Raw genomic sequence first — 21,246 nt, 5'->3', positions numbered from 1 at the left:
ACTCCATTTCTGCCTTGCTAACCACTTTACACCCCCCTCTTTAGAAGATTCCAATGATCTTCTCACCAGCAAGAGAAGGTACCAGCTTTAGAGCATGATATATAAGGCCCCCCCTGATCTGGCTTCTGTTGACTTTTCCATCCTCATCTGCTGCTGTTTTCCTCTCCTATATTCTGTGCTGCAGCTAGCCCAAGGGTCAGCAGACTTTTGAGATGGAAGAGCTGCCAGGGGTCAGCAAACTGCGGCTTGCGAGCCTCAGGCTCTGAAGTAAAATTGAAAATGAAAATAAAACTGTCATAGTTTCACTTACAAAATTTTTAAAGGATATTATTTACATAATGGTGATTATGTAAAAATATATTTATGGCTTTCAAATAGTTTTTAAATTGTTGTGAGGAACAGGATTGGCTCTTCTAGGGGTCGGCAAACTGTTGAGATGGAACGTACCCAAAGGGCCGCAGCTTGCTGACTCCTGAGCTAGCCCAACCCACATGAAATATCTGAATGTTTAAAGGCTCTGTGCTTTGATATAGGCTCTGCATTCTGCTTGGAATGCCTGTCTGTACTGTGCCCATCCAGCGAACTCTTGAAGCCTTTTTTTTTTTTACTAGCCCATATTCACACTTGTCTGATTGTGCCATAACTAGTTTACATGCCTGCTTATTATCCCCAGTGGTTTCTAAGCCTTGGAGGCACAGAGAGCCTATTCACTTTTGTCTCTTCATAGTGGGCACATGGTAGATGCCCTACAAGTGTATTTAGGGTCGTCTCACCCAGCAAACTTCCCCTTTCTTTTTCTCCCCTTGTGCAAGGATTGTTTGAGGTTAGTTGCATATTACTAAAGCAAATATTCCAGAGAAAAGAGTACATTGTAAACTCTTAGACTAGATATTCTATGTCTTTTCCTGTTTTCGTATTTTCTACTTTATTTAGAGAAACTCTGGAGGGAAGTATTTATACAGAGAACATTTTAAATAAAAGTTGCGGGCCGGCTGAGTGGCTCAGTTGGTTAAGAGCGCAAGCTCTGAGCAACAGGGTCACCGGTTCGATTCCCACATGGGCCAGTGAGCTGCGCCCGAGCTGAGCTGCCAACATGTGGCAGGATGGCTCAACTGGTGAGAGCACATGCTCCTAACAACAAGGTTGCTGGTTTGACTCCCGCATGGGATGGTGGGCTATGCCCACCCACAACTAAGATTGAACACAGCACCTTGAGCTGAGTGGCCTTGAGCTGCCGATGGGCTGCCGGATGGTGACTGGACATGGAGCTGAGCTAGCTGCACCCTTCTCAACTAACATTGAAGGACAACAACTTGGTTGTCCCCCTTTCCTAATTCCCCAACACTGTTTCCCTTCCCCAATTCCCCAATAAAATCTTTAAAAAAAAATTAATAAAGTCTATTTAAAAAAAAAAGTTGCAATATTTCAATCCTAGTCCTGAACCTTCCAGGAACTGTCTGTCTTCATTATCTCTGAATTTCCTTTTTGTCAGTCTTCAAGTTTTCGCTTATTTCCTTCTGCTCATTTCCAAAACATCTTTACGTTTCCTAGATGCTTTAACAAGATAATAATAATAAATCTGTCCTCAACACTACTGCTTATTCTCCAAACTCTTTCCCCATCCTTCTCCTTTTCGTCATTTAAAAAAGAGCTATTTAGGGGCTGGCCAAGTGGCTCAGTTGGTTAAGAGCTCACTCAAGAGTGTGAGCTCTGAGCAACAGTGGTTCGATGCCCAGCCTGAGCTGAGCTGCTGCTGAGTTGCCAACAGGTGGCAGGATGGCTCAGCTAAAAAAATAAATAAATAAAAATAAATAAATTAAAACGAGCTATTTATGTTTGGTATTCGCTTGCTCAACTTCTACTCACTCAGCCCACTGGAATCTGACTTTAGGCATTACCACTAACACAAAGCTTTCCTTCAATGATATCTAGCAACTTCCAGCTTGCCAGTCCAACTGTGTCTCTTTAGTTATAATGCCACTTCTCTCTGCAGTTTTTGACACTATAGTATTGATCTTTTTTCTTAAAATGTTTTTCCACTCAGCTTCTGTGTCATGACGCTCTCATAATTTGTCTTTCTCTGACTATGGCACTTTATTGGAAAAGTGGGGAAGAGTTTTATACTTGAGGTTGCCATATATTTGGTAATTTCTTTATCCATTTACGTTCATTCAACAAATATTTATTAAGTGGCAACAAAGTATAATACCAGGTACTGGATATGTAGGATATGTAGATTATGGTGTAACTTTCTGAAGTCCAGAATTTCAACCTTGTATTTGCTATCTATTACTGTGTAACAAATTACTACAAACTTAGTGGCTTAAAACAACACAGATATATTATCCCACAGTTTTTATGGATCAGGCATGGGCATGGCTTAGCTCCGCCCTTTGCTTCAGGGCTCCTCACAAGTCTGCAGTCAGGGTGTCGGCCAGGGCTAGGGCCTCATCTGAAGCCCTGACTGGGGAGGGATCTGCTTCCAAGCTCATGGTGATGTTGTCAGGATTCATTTCCTTGTTGTGTGTTGGACTGAGGTCCTCAGTTCCCTGCTGGTCATTGCCCAGAGGCCACTCTCAGTTTCTTGCCTTGTCGGTCTCTCTATATGGCAGCTTGTTTCATCAGAGCCAGCAAGGAAGAGAATCAACAGAGAGAGCTGGCTAGCAAGACAGAAGTTATAACCTTACGTAATATATTCATGGAAATGACATCCCATTACTTTTATTGTAGTCTTATGGTTAGAAGCAAGTCACAGATACTACCCACGCGCTCAAGAGGAGGCGATTACATGGGGTAAAAATACTAGGAGTCACAGATTCATTAGGGGCTGTCTTGGAGTCCACCTATCACAAACCTCTTATTGTTCTTCCCTTTGATGTTCCAGCCACCTCAATTTTTACTGCTCTCAAATTGAACCCACGATTTCCCCCTTGCCCAGACCTGCATCTCTTCCTGTATTCCCTGTCCTGGTCAGTAGCCTCATATCCATCTGGTCACCTAGTCTAGAAACCCAGAGATCATTTTCAGCATCTCCTCCTGAAATGTAATGGGTTATCAGGCTCTGTGGAGTCTTTCACATCATTCTCTACTTTCCATTCATGCCGGCATGGCTTGAGTTCAGATCTCACTTTGGCTGGGACCATTATGTTAGCCTTCTAACAGGCTTCTCTGCCTAGATTCCTTTCTCATTATTCCTTTTTCTTGTAACCATCAGAGTTATTTTCATAAATCCCTCTGTTTAGAAACCTTCATGCCTCCCAGCCATATATGGCGTAAAGATCTCACTTCTTAGTGTGCCATTCAAACCTTTTGACCATGTGGCCCCAACTTACTAGTCCAGGCTGCTTACCCCCCACCTTCTGCTATCGTCCTTATGTCCCAGGCACACGAGGCCACTTGGTGTTTCCTGAGCCCACCACTGCATGTTGGTGCCTCTCTGCATTTGGTTCTAGTTACTTCTTTCTCTAGAAACCCTTTATATACTTCCAAACCTGCCTGAAAAATCACCTTTTTCATGAAACCTTTCCCAACGACCCTCTGCCCGCTAATTCCCTTACTCAGGATTAATCAGCAGCACCTGTGTGCGCTCTTAGCACTTTGCTCCACTGTTACAAGGGTGCTGTTTTGTAGCTTGCTTTCTGCTAGTTTGTAGTTGGTTGTTAAGGTGCCTCTCTCTCTTACTATACCAAAGGGCAGGGTCTGAGTCTTATTCTTCTGTGGCGCAAAGTGCCAGCTTCTAGAGCAGTAATTCACAAGCTTGGCCGCACATTGGAATCACCTGGGGAACTTTCACCATCCCAGATGCCTGGGACCCGCCCCCAGAGATGATGGTGTCATTGGTCTCAGGTGCAGCCTTATGTTGGCATTTTGAAAAGCTCTGTGATTCTGACGTGCAGGTAACACTGGAAACCACTACTTCTAGTTGAAGAAATCAAGACTCTGGGAGAATGCAAGGATGAGAACATGTTAAACACTTAATGAATAGGAAGACTTAAAAACTAGAGTTAAAGTTGAGTTTTAAAAAACCACACACACACACACACACACACACACACACACACACACACACACAGCACACACATATTTACTTCAAATATTGGTTGTTGGAAAAGTCATGACGCATTTTTGCAACGAAAAACATAGAAAAAATATGTCATGACTTTTTCCGACAACCCAATAGTATATGACATAGCTAAGTAATCAATGATCTCTTAATGGGTGGTCAATGAAATGGAATATGTAGTTTTGTGGTAATGAGGGGTAATCAGAAATGTAAAAGAGAATAAAAATGTAGTCTCCCAAAATCTAACACTTTAATTTTTGTGCATAATGAAGTAAGCAATACAATGAAATAAAGAACCACCTGGAATAATTAGTATTTCCCTTTTTGTTGAGCACTAAAGATAGTGTGTGTTGTACATTTGTGCAAAAGGTATAACTTGCTTGCAAATTATTCTGATTTCCTTCTTTATTTTCTAGGAATATTTTGAAAACAATTGCTCTGGGTCAGATGTTGTCCTTGTGTATATGTGGGACAGCCATCACCAGCCAGTATTTGGCAGACAAATACCAAGTGAACACCCCAATGCTTCAGAGCTTTATCAACTATTGCTTGCTGTTTCTAATTTATACAGTGATGTTGGCATTTCAATCAGGTATGTCAAATGTCAACAAATTATCTTTATAAAAAGTTTTGGCTTCTAGACATTATAAAAAATGAGGCAAAAATAAAAACAGGAAGCTATTGCTGTTTTTATAAAAGTTATTAGAAAAGTATGACACCTCTGAATTCTGTGAAAGTAATGATTAGAGATTTATGCATAATCTCTGAAATAGTTGATTAAAATAAGTAGCACCAACAGTAGAAGTTGTCAAAAAATAAAAAAAGTGTAAATGTCATTACAAGTTAGGTTTTATTTTTTTCCCCCTGTGGTTGATAAATTAAGAGAAAATATTAAAAATAAAGCCAAGAACCTCATTCTCCAAAATACATATTTCCAGCTAAGTGGAGAATGCTAAAAGGAGCATCAATTACATGGAGATCAAGTCTGTGTTGTGAAAGAAACACAGACAAGGAATTGGCAAGGAATTAACGTTTTTATCACTGGCTGGTTAACTTGTTTTAGAATCATAAAATGATTATTTCTCACTAGCTACACAAAAATGGGAAAAACTAGCTTCTGACAAACATTTTTGTGCCAGGAATCATCTTAACTGCTTGCTAACTTGTTTAGATTGGGCATTAACTCATTGAAACCTCCCAACAACTCAAGTGAGTATTATTATTAGCTTGGGTCTCATACTAGAAAAATCTAACTGACTGCTGAACTGTTGCAGGAATTTGGGTTATGAGTAATGGAAAATAAGAGGACCACATCCAAAATACACAGCAAACCCTAAATTAACATGCATAGCATCATTTTCAAGTAACATGTACTAACCCAGATTTCTTTCAACCAGGCAGTGATAACCTTTTCTATATCTTGAAAAAAAAATGGTGGAAGTACATCCTCCTGGGACTAGCAGATGTGGAAGCTAATTACCTGATTGTCAGAGCATACCAGTACACGACTCTAACCAGTGTCCAGGTAAGAGGGAGCCTTCTGACCAATATGGATTTTACAGCTTTAAGAGAAGAATCTGAATTCATAGTTAAGCTAATTTTATTGAAAACCTGTTCACTTGAAAAAAACCTAAACACAGCTGGGTGCTGTTTTCCAGTGGAGCATATGTGCTAATGAGTAAGGTTTCCTGGAATTAGTAAAAATGTATACAAGTCAATCAGTCCTAAACTGCAAGTGCTATAGCAGATTAGAACAGTTTCTACCAAAATAAGCATAAATATTTAGTTGACAATTGATGCTGTGATGCTGACAAGAGTTCTGTTTTATGTTTTGCTCAAACATGGCATATGAAGTACCTTTGTGCTACAGAAAATTTTTCCACATTCCTAAAATTTGGAGATTAAATAAGAACATCTCTGTTTTATATAGTAAGAAAAACACTGCATCAAAAAGTTATAAATTCATTAAACTGTAAAGTCTAAAATTGCCAGTGGAGTTTATCTCACTTTCACCTCCACTTATAAAACAGTTTGTTGTTAGAAATGGTGAGTTGGTGTTATGATCCATCCCATAGTTGGCTAACATTAAGACAACTGAATCAGCCTTCCTCAACTCCACCGAGTTGAAAAGTAATGCTTTATAGGAACATTTTTCTTTCAGTCCAGCAAGAATAAACCTAATAAAGGAATGGTGATGTAAGTTTTGCCTAGAAACTACCATTTCTACCCAAGATGTCTAGTAGGCGCCTTCTAACTGCTCCCGCCTTGAATGTCTACTTTACTTGTAAACCTCCAACAATAATTTTTAAAGATGAAATTGGGTGATCTTGGAACTGAAAGCATCAAAGACATCTGTCACTAAGAATACATTTTGAAAGGAGATTCAATGTAGATAAATGACCGAATGTGATAGATGTCAGATAAGAAGCTGTAGAATTTTAGAGTTGGAAGGGACTTGTGAGATCATTTGGTCTGATCTCTTCATTTCATATTTTGACTCAGAGGGTCACTGCGGGAGATCACACAGCTGGTCAGGGGCCTGAGGTCTCTGGAACTCTTACCGCCCCATAGACAGCTCTCTTATATGGCCATTCATTGCCCACCAAAAATTGTTAAAAAGAGAGAAAATTTAAGTTTCATTTTTAAGACACAGTTTGAGGACAGGGGGTCTTTCCATGTTTTTCATTTAAGTAATGTGTTTTAGACTTTGTTAAATCATTATTGCTGGGATCCTGCTGGCTTCTTCCGGGACAGGCTATTATCATTTGCATTGTTTAATGCTTTGTTATTCAGGCAGTCTCGATAAAGCATTTAGGAGATTAGAGTTCTGCAGCTGGAATAAATAACAAGGCAAGGTGCCCATTCCTGCACTGGGTGTGTGGGACTCCAGTAATGACATTGCAGTGAAAGGCAATGGTAAACAACTGTGGACGGGATCAAACAGGCTGCTGGAGATTTGGGGCTTACCTTGTCCAAGATTAAACAGATACAGAGAGAATCAGGAACAAGGTTTAAAAAAGAACAGGGTGAGCAAACAAACAGCAGCTTCAGGAGTATTATTAGTATAAGGAATATGTTTTATCCTTGGATGCACTTTATGAAATTTGTGACAAACTGAGTGAATGAAATCTGTTTTTTTTTTTTAATCGTACAAATGGTTTTGGATTTGCTATAATTTCAGCATCCTTAATCCCCCTGCCTTTCAGACTGGCAATATTGGGGATATAGCAAGTATTTTCGGGACCCAGGATCAATAAGTGGTGGAGGAGCATATGATGAAGACGAGCAAGAGTATTGGCTGTGAGCAAGTGTCTGTCTCACACGATGGGGTTTATTGATACTTTGTTAAGGAGATGGTGTCTGTTTGCTTTCTCATAATAACCAGTATTTTTTTTGTAGCTCTTAGCCCACTTCCAGTTAAATATCTATTTGTGTGATTGTTTATTCTATGTCCATCTAGCCTTCCATATGCTCCTGAGGGCAGGGCTTGTGTCTCTTGTTATCTATATTCCAGCTGGTTAGTGTCTCCCCCATGCCAAGTGCTTAAACAACTGTTGACTGAGTGAATGTGTACATGCAGGAAGGCGAGTTTGTCTATTGCATTTAAGGATAAACACAGGTGGGAGTGTAGAGGTAAATTGCATAGGTCCCTGGCAGAATTCCTGGGTTCAGTAATTGTCTCTCTCACTTTTAACAATGTGACTTTGGGCAACTCATTTAACGTCACTGTGCCTTTGTTTTCCTCACGTGTAAAAGGGGATTGCAGTTCTAATCTCATAGGGTGGCTTGAGGATTAAATAACTTAACTCAGGTAAAGCATTTAGAACAGGGCTGGCAATAGAAATGCTCATTGAATGCTAACTTCTATTATTACACAATTAGCCATGCTCTAGCTAATGGGAGATGTTTAAGCTGTTTGTTTCTCCTTCCATGCAGCTTTTGGATTGCTTTGGGATTCCTGTGTTGATGGCTTTCTCCTGGTTTATTCTTTATGCAAGATACAGAGTGATCCACTTCATCGCTGTGGCTGTCTGTCTGTTGGGTGTAGGAACTATGGTTGGTGCAGACATATTAGCAGGGAGGGAAGGCAATTCAGGTAAGACTGTGTTACTTGTTTCTGGTTCAGTCACAGAAAAAAAGTTTTGCTTAGGTTTTCACTTTTATTTTTCAAATAAAAGTTAGTTAAAAGGCAGAAAACATGAACTTGTTAACCATCTTTTCAATTTTATTTTCAGGTTTACTTGCCTCTGGTATTGCAACCTCTTCCATAAAGCACTCTTTATGCTCCTACTTGCCCATAGTTCTTGGTCCTATTTGTCACAAGTTTTGTTTTGTCTCACGAAACAAATCTATTCTTTATAGATTTGCAATAATCATCTTTTGGCCCATACATTTGAATTAGTTACTGGAAAACCCACTATAGATTCTTGGTTGTTTTTTATTTTTTTAATCAAACAGAGAGACTTTGTGTCCACTGGCTGATTGACCTCTTTTTCAGTCACTCCTGTAGATGAAAACATTTTGATATTCTTTAGATCAAAGTTTAGACAATTGATAGTATCAAATTTTGATAGGGTCAATGAATTCACCCAATTTGCAAGTGACTTCAACATCTGCTTCGATTAAGAGAGAAATTACCTTGCTTACCTAGCTTCCTTGCCTACAGTTTTCAATTAATTCTCTTCGATACATTCCATTAATTTCTCTTGTCACAGAATCATTTTCTGAGGCCTTACATTATGGCATATATGACCATCTTTTAGTCTGTTAGTCTCTTGAGGAGTCAAAATATGAAAAATCACAGCAGAATTGTGCCAGAAAGTGAGAAGATATAGAGTCTTTAAACTTCTAGAAGTCAGGCTTCTTTATCCATTAAAGCTTAGTCTTAAATGAACTTGAGCCAGACAAACCCCTGGAAGTCAGCTAGAGAGGTTTCCCTATTGACAATGTATCCCTTTTTGTGGCTTGTCTTCCTGTAGTTAATGGTGTGCTCATTGGTGACGTCTTGGTCCTTCTTGGGGCTTCCCTCTATGCCGTTTCTAATGTGTGTGAAGAATACATCGTGAAGAAGCTGAGCAGACAGGAGTTTTTAGGAATGGTGGGATTATTTGGAACAATTATCAGCGGCATACAGCTGTAAGAGTCTGAACTTTTCCTTAAAAACAAAATAAGCAAATATATTAAAAAATGATTACTTTCTAACTACTAATATTCATTGTTTATTTGGCCCCAAATTCACATTTGAAATCAGTAACTTGCTAAATTTATATTAGAGTATTTTTGAAATGTCAAGAATTATGCCTCATCTTCTTATATGTGTGGCAGAGGCATTACCAGTAAAGACTTCCTTTTTCAATTATTTCCAGAAAATATTAACTTCTAGTCAAAGGGAAAACATAATGTCATGTTTTCCTCCTATAGATGACTACTATTGAAGAATGCTTCTAAGGGAGTCGGACATATGTTTATGGATTCCTTGGTTTTAATCTTTGGAATTTTTATTAAAAAGATAGTTATTTTTAGACTTTAAGAAAAATTCAAAAGTCAGCATAATTCCTCATCTTATCTGAAATATAGCAACTAAAATGCTTATAAAGTAGTGAAAATTAATGTGTGGATCTCTCTGTGATCTCTTGTTTTAATCTTAGATTGCTTGTGGAATTTAAGGATATTGCCAGCATTCACTGGGACTGGAAAATTGGTATGTTACATAAATGGTACATAAATAATCATTCTTTTTAGTCAGTATCCTTTCCTCTGTCAAAAACACACATCAAGAAATAAATACTTCATTTCAATAATATTTAAGCATTTTTGCAAAATCAGAGTAATACACAGAGAGCTGTAGTAGCTTAGATTGAGTTTTCTCAGAACTTGTAAATGAGCCTCCGTAGAAGTTAATCCTTAATCTTTACCTTCAGGAACAGCCCTTCTTTACTAGAAATTCTGAACAAGACTGACCTTGGCCACACCAGCTCTCAATTAGATTTGCATCTCAAGTCCTCAGACTTCCTGTGAAGGTTGTCTTCTTGACTATCCAACACCCTGTTACCTACATTGCATCACTATTTTTTTTTTCTATGAGTTTTTTATGTCTCATTTGCAATGCTGATGCTAACAAGGGGGCTTTGTAGATAATATGTTAAAGGATCAGGGAATTTTATATGGCAGCCATGCCTTAAGCACTTTTGACCTCTGATTTCTTCCTATAATAATAGATATTCCATTTTTTTAATAGCCCTGCTGTTTGTGGCATTTGCCCTCTGTATGTTTTGCCTGTACAGCTTCATGCCACTGGTAATTAAAGTTACTAGTGCTACTTCTGTCAACCTGGGCATCCTGACAGCCGATCTCTACAGCCTTTTCTTTGGACTCTTTCTCTTTGACTATAAGGTAAGCAAATAGAAATCATATTCAAATAAGAACACTTGCTTAGTCCAAAAGAAGTAACAGGTTTCTTCAAGATTTTAGACCCAGAAATAAACCTTCTCATCCGTTTGGCAAGAATTTCATTGGACAGTCCTCACTCCTTTTGTTACTGCTTCTGAATTAGAAAATTGGCCCAAATAAGAATTGCTCTTCTAGGGTTTTTCTAAAAGGCGAAATGCAATGGATTTCCTATCTGGTATGGTCCAGGACACTAGTGTGTGGAAATGCTAATGCATGTTGCCCGGTGATAAACAAGGAATCCTAGAGCTGCTGTTGACTTGGAGAGAACATCTAACCTAGGCTGGGTATTCTGAGCTTTCCTTTTCTCCTCCTAAGCTTTGCTGAGATATAATTGACATACAACGTGGTGTAAGTTAAGGTGAACAATGTGTTGATTTGACAATGGTACAGTTGTATATTGCAAAGCCCTAGCATACAGATAAAGATCTGGAGTACCTGCTGGAAGGGAAGGAGATAGTTGTATTATCATGCATGCAGTAGATGGAATGGTCCTATGTTTGATAATAACTTTATATCTGAAGGGACCTTAAAGGTATTCAATCTAGTGGTTTTTCAGATTTTTTCTGCCTCCACACCATCACAGCATTCACAAGTGTAACCTCCTCCCTTAGTAACAGCTCTTGTTACATGTGTAATTCTCAATATGAGTGGGGTGGGAGGGAATGGATCAGTGTCTCCAAAGGAAGCAAAATAGCAAATATAGCATCTCCGGAGAGTCAGGTACACCTGCCCTTGAAAATTGCTGGATAAAAGATCTGATTTTATAGATGGGGAAACAAACAAAGGCCCAGGGAGGTCATGTGCAATTAAGTGACTTACCCTTAGTCAACAGCTGGCTAGTGGTGAAGTCAACATGAAATCTTAGTTATCAGTCTTATCGTTCAGTCTTCTTTCCACTGCACCTTTCTCCCTATTTTCATTATTAAGATGAGAATCTCAAGTGTATGTATTTATCAAGTTAAAGCCTCATATATTAGAGAGAACCAAAGAAGTAGATTTTTTTTTTTATTTTGTACTTCACAGCTAATTTGAAAACTCTTAGGATAGTTCTCTTTGATCTCAGGATCCCCCCCTCCTTTTTTTTTTTTAAAAGATTTTACTGGGGAATTGGGGGAGGGGAGCAGACAAGTTGCTCTCCTTTTGTTCCTCAGTCTAGTTGTGGAGGACACTGCTTCACTCGCTCATGTTGGTATTATGATCATTGCGCTCTTCCTGGCTGAGGCAGTTGGTTGCCGGCCATTGGACGGCAGCTCATGGCAGCTCACGGCAGCTCTCACCAGCTGCCGGCCACTCATGGTAGCTCACGGCAGCCCACTGAAGCAGGGACGGCAGCCCACTGCAGCAGGGGCTGCAGCCTACGCCGTCGCCGGCCACTCACAACAGCCCAGCTCCAGGTCGAGCTGTTGTTCACCATCTTAGCTGTAGAGGGCGCAGTGTCACTGGCCCATGTGGGAACCGAACTGGCGGCCCTGCTGCTCAGAGCACGTGCTCCCAAGCCAACCCTTAACCAATTGAGCCACTCGGCTGGCCTCTCAGGACCCTTTTCAGTGCTTAAAAATTGAGGACTGCAAGTCACTGATTATATTAGAATTTATCATATTAGAATTTAAAACTGAGATATTTAAAAATTATTCATTAACTCATTCAGAAAATAATAAACTCATGTTAGCATAAAATATTTTTTTGAAAAAACTATATTTCCCAAAATAAAAAAAAAATTAGTGAAAACATCACTGATTTACATTTTTGAAACTCTCTTTAATGTATGGCTCAACAGAAAAGAGCTGGATTGTCACATCTGGTTCTTCATTCTGCCTTGTGATCTCACATGTCATGTAGCCTCTGGAACATTCCATTTTGAACTTGTAAGAGAATGAAAGTGAAAAACACAAATGGCATCTGAGTATTATTATTATTATAAGAGTTTTGACCTTACAGACTTCCTGAAAAGGTCTTGGGTACCCTTAAGGGTCTTTGGACCACATTTTGAGAACTGCTGCTTTAGAAATCCGTCTTTCCTTAGTATTCCTTCAATAAATGCTTGTTGACCTGCTTGCTGTCATTCCTCACAGTCATTTGAACAAATAGTTAGGATGTTCGCTGTTACTTGATAATTTTAGTTTCAGTGGGGGACAGCAACTACATTTCTTTGTCTTTGTGAAATTTTGTGTCCTGGCAGAAATCTTTGGCACTGATTTGCACTATTCCCAGGAATTGTCTGTGAACTCACAATGCCTAGTTCAGTGGGCTCTCAGAAATTTTGGCTTAAGGAGTGTAAACCATTTTTTGGCTTGCAAGGTTACATGTGACAGGAACCAGCTATTACAAACTTGCCAGTTAAGGTATTCTGGAACTAAGACTGAAGGAGTGGTTTTAGCTTTTTAGTAGCATCATTAAAAAGTAAAAAATGTCAAAGTGAATCAGAGAAGTGATCCTGACAGGGTTAGATTTTTTTTTCCCCCAATTAGAACAGAATTGCCAAGGGCTACAAAGTCAGCCTTAAAAGTGAGTTGTTCTGTGGTGCTGTGCTTGCATTTCCCATGGCCACTACCAGGGGATGGCAGTGTTTCCACTCTGTAGTTCAAGGCCAGTTGATAGCTGCCCTACCCACAGAAAGCCCCAGAGCTCAGCAGTGTAACAACATATGGCCCCTCTCAACTGTGCTTTTTTTTTTAAACCAAACATACTGATTTAGCGTTAGTAGTTTAACTTTTACTTTTCCCTCATAAGTAAAATTACGTCCAGGGAGGAAGCAGGGGTTAAGCAATAAAAGCTTCAAGGTAAAGTACACTTGTTATTATCAAACGATTATAAACTTCCCTAATGTAAATATTTGCCTTTTAACTACTCTTAATACAAAAAAGCCCTTCTCTGTTTCATTTTTTGTTCATGTGACTTTAAACTATTATTCTTAAAATTGGAGCATACAAACTATAAATTCCTTTCTAATTCTTTTGCCTTATGTTTCCTTGTCCCTGCATATCTAGCAATTCACTCTTAACTTATGTCAGGTTTATTGCTTTTGGTCTAGGGTCGTTTCAGACTTATAGAGCAAAAGGCAGGTCTGCTGTGATCTTCATTCAGAGTAAATAACAGAGGTGGAAAATGAATCCAAGCATAGAAAAGGTACCTAGCATTTTAAAAGCAGTTTTTAAAGACAGAATCAGGGGCTGGCCGAGTGGCGCGTTGGTTAAGAGCTGGCTTGGGACGCCAGCTCTGTGCAGTAGGGCCCTGGTTTGGATCCCACATGAGGGCCAGTGATACTGCCCTCTATAGCTAAGATGGTGAACAACAGCTTGACCTGGAGCTGGGATGCTGTGAGTTGCCGGCGACGGCGTAGGCTGCAGCCCCTGCTTCAGTGGGCTGCCATAAGCTACTGTGTGTGGTTGGCAGCCAGCGTGAGCGGCTGGCAGCTGGTGTGAGCTGCCAAGAGCCAATGTGAACGGCCATCCGGAGACTGGCGACGGATCTGCCTCACCCGGGAAGAGTGCAATGATAATAACAACATGGGCCAATGAAGCGAAGTCTTCCACAACTACACTGAAGAACAAAAGGACAGCAACTTGTCTGTTCCCCTTCCCCAGATTCCCCAGCGCTGTTCCCCTCCCCCAATTCCCCAATAAAATCTTCAAAAAAAAAAATGACAGAATCATAAGTCCAATATATCACCAATTTTTAAAATTATGGTATCTAAAGTAGCTTTGGCTCTGCTTTTTTTGAAATAGGCAGTTGAAAAATAAGTTTAAAAATTTCTACACTCATCTGTGTCAGACTCTATCTCCTTCAGAATTGATCTTGAGTAAATACCTATTAAACAGAGTAGCCACAGAAATTTTAAAGGGTAGAATTTTAAAAAGAAAAAAGGTAAGAGTCTCTCATTGGGAGACTTACCTCATTCTCTCAGAGTCTCTTCCTTCTAATAAAGGTGCCTCAATTTAATCACCTGCCTTAAGAGGGACAACATATTTTTTCTTCTAAAACCACCAAGCCAAATAAGACATGTTTTAAATTATATAGATTTTCCCACAGATAACTGTGAACATTGTATAGGAGAGCATGATTAACTTTCATAAAACTGACTTAAACTGTTTAGGGTACGCTAAACAGCTTTAGCTTCCCCTAATATTCTCTGAATCTTTTTTTTTAAATTTTTTTATTTCAACAAACATTATTAAACACCAGCTATGTACCGGACAGTGTGCTGAGCACTGGATCCAAGAGTTAAGACCAGTAGTAGGACATGAGTTTGGTCGCTCCGCTTAACATTTCACTCGCTTTGCATCATCACTGAGTCCAGTGAAGGCTTTCCTGCTTTGGGGAGGGCTGTGGCCGTTCCATCCCTTAAGGAGTTCTAAAGGTTTAAGTTTAAGAAGTAATTAAGCATCTGTAAAAAATTAACATATCGAAGCCAGTGGTGACCCACAGAAGCCCCCAGCTGGAGATGAATAGCAATCTACCTAATTTCAAAAAACTTTTTTGTTTTTTTTCTACCTTTGGGCATGTATCTTATCTTACTTTTTCTTCTTGCTCTTTCATCTTCTTTCTCTTCTCCTTCCCCAACCCATTCTGTTTTGTTGTTTTTCTGTTGTCCCCTGGTTAGAACTCTTTTTATTGGGCATGCAAAGAAATCTAAGCTAATTTATAAATATTTATGGGCTTTAATAAAGTAGCATGCCCATTCTTAATTTTAAAATCAGGTTATCAGGACCATTCATAAACTGTGTTTGCTTGTTCCAAGGGGGAAAAAATGATCCTGGGCATTTAATTACACATTAATTATGCTACAACCTGTGGGTCGCGACCCCTTTGGGGGTTGAACGACCCTTTCACAGGGGTCGCCTAAGACCATCGGAAAACAAAAAGATATTTACATTACAAATCATAACAGCAGCAAAATTACAGTTATAGAGTAGCAACGAAAATAATGGTATGGTTGGGGGTCACCACAACATGAGGAACTGTATTAAGGGGTTGAGGCATTAGGAAGGTTGAGAACCACTGTGCTACATATTTTTCCTAATTTTTACTACACCATTCTTGGTCAGTCTTTCCCTATTCTCTTTCTGTGTTTTGTTTTTCATGCTGTTAAAAAGAAATATTAATTTCCTTAATACTTGAACTTTTGTATGGATTCTCAATTCAAGTAAGAGCAAATATAGAGAGTATTATTTATTTAAATTTTGGGTTATGTCTGAAGGTTCTTTTCTTTTCTTTCTTTTTTTAAGATTTTATTGGGGAATTGGGGGAGAGGAACAGCCAAGTTATTGTCCTTTTGTTCTTCAGTCTAGTTGTGGAGGATGCTGCTTCACTGGCCCATGTTGGTATTATGATCATTGCGCTCTTCCCGGCTGAGGTTGCCGGCCATTGAACAGCAGCTCACACCAGCTGCCAGCCGCTCATGCTGGTTGCTGGTCACTCACGGTGGCTCACGGCAGCCAACTGCAGCCCCACTGCAGCCTACGCCATCACTGGCGACTCATGGCAGCCCAGCTCCAGGTCGAGCTGTTGTTTACCATCTTAGCTATAGAGGGAGCAGCTTACTGGCTCATGTGGGAATCGAACCAGCAGCCCTGTTGTTCAGAGCTCGTGCTCTTACCAACTGAGCCACTCTGCCAGCCCCTGAATGTCATTTTCAGTAAAACTACACGATGAATTGGCATTCTGCCTTCATTGTATTTTGCTCTGAATGGTTGTTTTCAGTCCTAAAAGAGGGCAGGTTGGGGACTGTCAGCAGGAACTCGATCCATCCTTGTGTGTCTGTTAGAATGAGCTCTTGCCATAGTCGGTCCTTCTAGGAGAAGAGAGGGCAGGAGACGCCTCCTAGAGGGCTCCATTTTCTGTGGGTGTCTTACTGGACCTTATACCAGTAACCTTTTTGGGTTCCAGATTCTTCTGAAGACTGGATGTGTTAGGCTCTTTCCGGCTCTCAAAATCCGAATCTGCTCAGTCTGCCATAAATTTTACTATGTAACACTTGCCTACAAAGACAAGATAATTTATTAAATTTAAACAAAATGAATTTTATTGGAATAGCGTGTACAAGGGGTTGTTGACAAGTTGTCACATCTGTACAATCACATTTTTTCTTCGGTTCTGTGTCCCTCTGTTTCATACTAATATTATGACCTGTGCTGTGGGTCTGAGTTGAGCTCTCTCATGGTATCCCTGGTGACTTCTTATTCTGTTCATTAAGTGGGACTAGGTGCAAGGTGGGGTGCAGCTAGATTATCCCAGAAAAAGACAAAGTTCCATTTCTTAGAGATGCAAGGAGCCAATAGGCTGATGAGTGGGGTGACATTGTCAGAGCATTCAGCAGGATACACACAGGAGGGTTTTGGGCAGTAATGTCGCCTTAAGCAACTTTCAGAAAACAAATTAAGAGAAGGTAACCCTAAAAGCACAGTTGGCAAAGAGACGCGAAGATGCGTATGTGAAGGACCGTAACCCACAGCTGTTCTTCTCTCCTAGTTTTCAGTGCTCTACATCCTGTCCTTCACCATCATCATGGTGGGCTTTATTCTGTACTGCTCCACCCCCACGCGCACGGCAGAGCCCGCTGAGAGCAGCGTGCCATCCATCACTAGCACCGGAATCGACAATCTGGGACTGAAGCTTGAGGAGAACCTCCAGGAGACCCACTCTGCAGCCTTGTAGTTAGAGAAGAAGGTGCCCACGTACACCTGAGCCTTCCTGGGAAACAGGGAGCCGTCACCAGGATAAAGCAGAGCCTGCTGACTGCTGAGGGGACACTTGGAAAATGATCAGTCTCAGGGCAAACACTCCATAGCATTGGACTGGATCCAGTGGTTAGGTTTTACAAAGGAATTCAAAATAATGTATCAAAAGTAGAAATACCAAAATAAAGCAGAAGCCAAGGCCAGGATTGTGCTTCTGTGTGTTTGAGGACCAATACCTGTTAGTGTCAGGAGACAAGGTGTGGGCCCCATTCTGGGGCCTCTGAGACACAGGTGGGAAAGCAGGATGGGGCGGATACCCAGGCATGAGCCAGCCTCAGGACAGGGCCTGAAAGCGGGCTGCCCAGGCCTGGTGGGGTGATCAGGAGAAGGGGCAGTCCAGGGTGGCTTGAGAGTAGATTTCCTCAGTTGGAGGCTTCTGAGTTTGGTCCTTCTGAGGCTGTCATTGTCCACAGGCCACAGATGAGATCTGGGGACTGATTGCATATGGCAGGAAAATGGGTGGGGCAGCGCTAGAGAAATCCTGAGATACAAATGTGAGTACCATAGAAGCATTAAATGGAGTGCATTAAACCTAGGAACCCTCTCTCAGTTGTTAAAAATATTTTACCAAATGTTTATGTCCATGAGATTTTTACGATATGTCTTCAATACAAAGTGTTAATAAGTAACATCATTGTATCAATTATCAGTATGCCACTTTATAAAGACTCTGTATGTAAACTTTTTCTTTTTGTAAAAATATAATAAAGAAATTGAGGGTAAGTGTTCATATTATTAAAAGATTTTGATTTCATGGGACTACATTCACTGTGTGGTTTGTTTGATTAACCAGTTCCCTTGTGGTTTTTAAATGACTTTAATATGCAAGACTTCTCCACATCCAGCTTTTCAGAATCATGCCTTCTGTGAGGTGAAACAAACCCATCCATTTGGGGCTACCCCAGGATGGAGGGGAGTTCAGAGGGAGCTCACAGATCATTTGCCAGAATAAACATTTTAAAATTCTGATTTACCTTAATGTTTTCCCTTTTTTAGAGCAAAATAAACTTTCATTCTCTGCGGCCAGTTAAGACTGATGTTTGATTTTCATTTCCTACCAATAACTGTTGTCAGTGAGTGAAAAAAGGTTATGTTGAAATGTTGGGCATTTTTGGGAAGACTTTCAGTTTGATTAATACACTGATGATTTCTTAAAATACTTTGCTTGAGAACAAAGCTGTATATATAGCGATGGTGATGGAATAGGGAATCTCAGGTGACAATGTCCCACATGTCTGTCAAGACTGAGTTTATATGTCATCTTTTTTTTTTTTTTTAAAGATTTTTATTGGGGAATTGGGGGAAGGGGAACAGACAAGTTGCTGTCCTTTTGTTCTTCAGTCTAGTTGTGGAGGATGTTGCTTGACTGGCCCAAGTTGGCACCATCATTGCGCCCTTCCCCGGCGAGGCAGATCAGTCGCCGTCTTCTGGACAGCCGCTCACTGCGGCTGCTGGCCGCTCACGCTGGTTGCTGGCCACACACGCTGGTTGCTGGCCATACACGGTAGCCCATGGCAACCCACCTGCCATCGCCGGTGACTCACGGCAGCTGAGCTCCAGGTTGAGCTGTTGTTCAGCATCTTAGCTGTAGAGGGCAGTGTTACTGGCCCTCATATGTGGGATCCCAACCGGGGCCCTCTGGCGTCCCAAGCCAGCTCCTAACCAACGCGCCACTCAGCCGGCCCTGTATGTCATCTCTTTCACGAACTCGGGCCAGCTGGGCTGAGTCCCTCTTCTTTAGGCACCTGGGGCCCTTGTTCATATCTTCCTTGTAGCACTCACTGAAGTGCTTCCGTTTACCTGTCCCTCCTCACCACAGGTTTACCTGTCCCTTCTCACCACAGGTTAAGCTCTTCCAGGTCAACAACAGCCTTTTTCCATCTTTCTAGTCCTTTGCTTATTTCATTAGTTAGGTGTTTATTAAATAAACTTTGTCTTTGGTCCCAGTTCAGGACATTTAAGCGGAGATTGACCTAAAGTAAGGCTTTTTATGCAGCTACATGTAGGTAGTAAGTTTCCTGCTCTGCTCTTTCCACCCACCCCGCTTCATCCTAGGGTTTCTCCTGTCTGTTCCCTCTGGAGAGGGGCAAAGGCGTTCCAATCTGGGCATGCCAAGTTACAACTCAGAATTTAGTGTTCTAGAGAAGCAATATTGTGAATGACATTCAGCAATTAAATAATCGTACTGCAAAGCTGTGCATCCTGGTTTAAATAAGTTCGTCAAGATTGGAGATTAACCTGCCTGGGCAATGTGTTTTTAAACATCTGGCTTGTACATTAAGGTTTTGAAACACAACACATTCTTAAATTGAGAACCTCCTGTAAGTTATTTTTCAGCCCATTAGAACAATATTGATTTTTCAATAGTTTTTTGTAGATATTCATGCCATTGAAAAAAACAACCCTGTTGAACAGTTTACCAGTTGCTAGATTGTTCTCTAGTGTTATATGGCGGTAATAAATTGTGCAATTGGACTGTGGTGACACTGTAAGAAGAGAGGGCTTTGCTGGTGCCATTTTCACTGCTTGCATTTTGAAACTAGTTTCACTTTTATGGACAGGTATCTAACGTTTCTCACCTTTCTGATACCAGCGTCTCAGAGAATTGGTATGTATTATCAGTGGTGTTTCCAGCAGGTGGCGCTTTAACAATTTATAACAAAGTCCTGTGACATAAACAATCATCTTTCATTTTATAGCACTTCCATAATGTCCTGTTAAATCTAAGTGTTTTGTTTTACAAGATGGTATTATGGTGACCGTCCTCAGCAGGGATTGCCTTTGATTAACCGTTGAAGAATGGAGGTCTCAGAAAAGTGGAAACATCCTTTGCAAGGTCACACAGAGTTGGTGGCTAAGGTGAAAGCGGAATCCAGGATTCCTTTCAGTTTAGGTGGCAGTCGACAGTTCCCCACTGCTTTTCGAAAAAGTAAATTCTGAGGGGGTCATGGTTCTTGTGGAACTGCTGAGCCAGCGAATGCGAAAGCATCTCTAGTGAGAGGAATTGGGAAGGTTTCCGAGTAAAAACTAGCTTGATTGTGTGGTTTTCTTTGCAGCTCTGGAGCCTGCTCTTTTCAGAAGCTGTCAACATTTGTCTCTGTGAGGCCTTATGTATGCTTAGTCACGATTCCCTTTTCTATCATTATTATGGTGATGTGCCATTTCCATCCACATTTAATCACTTAAGTATCTGGACATATCCTCAGCCCTCAAAAGATATCAATAAATCAGGGAAATTCAGCAGATAGCCACTTAGCTAATTAAAAGGCAAGAGATTTATGAAGAAATTAGGTAATGCTGAACATGCAGTTCTCCAATCGTCTTAACAGTGGTGGTTTGAAAAGTCTGGCGATGAATAAGTGGTATATCAAGGGGAGGAAAGCCTTTTCAGGATAGCAAAATATTACCTGTAAGATTTACCACCCCAAAGTTTCTTCTACCAATGCTTTCACATGCACTTTATTCCTTGGTTTAAATATTGCCCTCTTCTAGCAATTTTAATTTAAAGTGTAGCTACTCTTAGAGAAGGAAATTTAGATTGAAAGGGGGAGAGATTGATATCAATAAAAAGCATATAACCATTTGAACAATTATTGGCTCCAACTGACTGTAACAAGCCTCCAGATAGTGCCGTATGATCATCACTCAATCAACTACTAGCATTTAGGGCCTTCCTCAATGGGGAGGCCAGATTCTATACATAAGGTGTGATGCATAGAACTTGCAGTGCTAGTAACTGGAGTTTCCATGAAGCGTCCTACTTTCCTTGAATTTGGATGTTTTTTCCTGCCTGGTGACTGTGTTTTTCTACTTTTGCCTGAATATTTCACATTCTTTCAGGTTCCTATTTTGATTTTGGTCTTGTGATCCCATGTAGGACCTTATCCACCTTGATTGTCATGAAAAGCCTGCTAGTTCAGTGCATGCACATTTACATGGGTGGACACACATACCACCATCACCTCCCCACTGCCCCCCAACATCATGTATTGCTGT

At 40.5% G+C, this 21,246-nt stretch overlaps 1 protein-coding gene across 1 annotated transcript; it reads left to right on the top strand.

The window, feature by feature from the left end:
* The first annotated feature begins 4,480 nt into the window (after positions 1-4,480).
* Positions 4,481-18,014, top strand: SLC35F2 (solute carrier family 35 member F2). Its single transcript, XM_019623951.1, has 7 exons — positions 4,481-4,655; positions 5,461-5,588; positions 8,000-8,159; positions 9,043-9,199; positions 9,712-9,764; positions 10,302-10,456; positions 16,982-18,014. The coding sequence occupies exons 1-7, from the start codon at positions 4,511-4,513 to the stop codon at positions 17,165-17,167; spliced, it is 984 nt and encodes a 327-aa protein (XP_019479496.1). The 5' UTR covers positions 4,481-4,510; the 3' UTR covers positions 17,168-18,014.
* The last annotated feature ends 3,232 nt before the right edge of the window (positions 18,015-21,246 follow it).

The sequence above is a fragment of the Hipposideros armiger genome, unplaced genomic scaffold (genome assembly GCF_001890085.2).
Source record: "Hipposideros armiger isolate ML-2016 unplaced genomic scaffold, ASM189008v1 scaffold_570, whole genome shotgun sequence".
Classification (NCBI taxonomy): Eukaryota; Metazoa; Chordata; class Mammalia; order Chiroptera; family Hipposideridae; genus Hipposideros; species Hipposideros armiger.
This window is presented reverse-complemented; position numbering and strand designations above follow the sequence as displayed.

Coding starts and splice junctions, on each gene's coding strand:
- SLC35F2 (XM_019623951.1), top strand. CDS start 4,511: ATGTTGTCCTTGTGTATATGTGGGACAGCCATCACCAGCCAGTATTTG. Junction 5,589..7,999: donor CGACTCTAACCAGTGTCCAG/GTAAGAGGGAGC, acceptor CCTTCCATGCAG/CTTTTGGATTGCTTTGGGAT. Junction 8,160..9,042: donor AGGGAGGGAAGGCAATTCAG/GTAAGACTGTGT, acceptor GTCTTCCTGTAG/TTAATGGTGTGCTCATTGGT.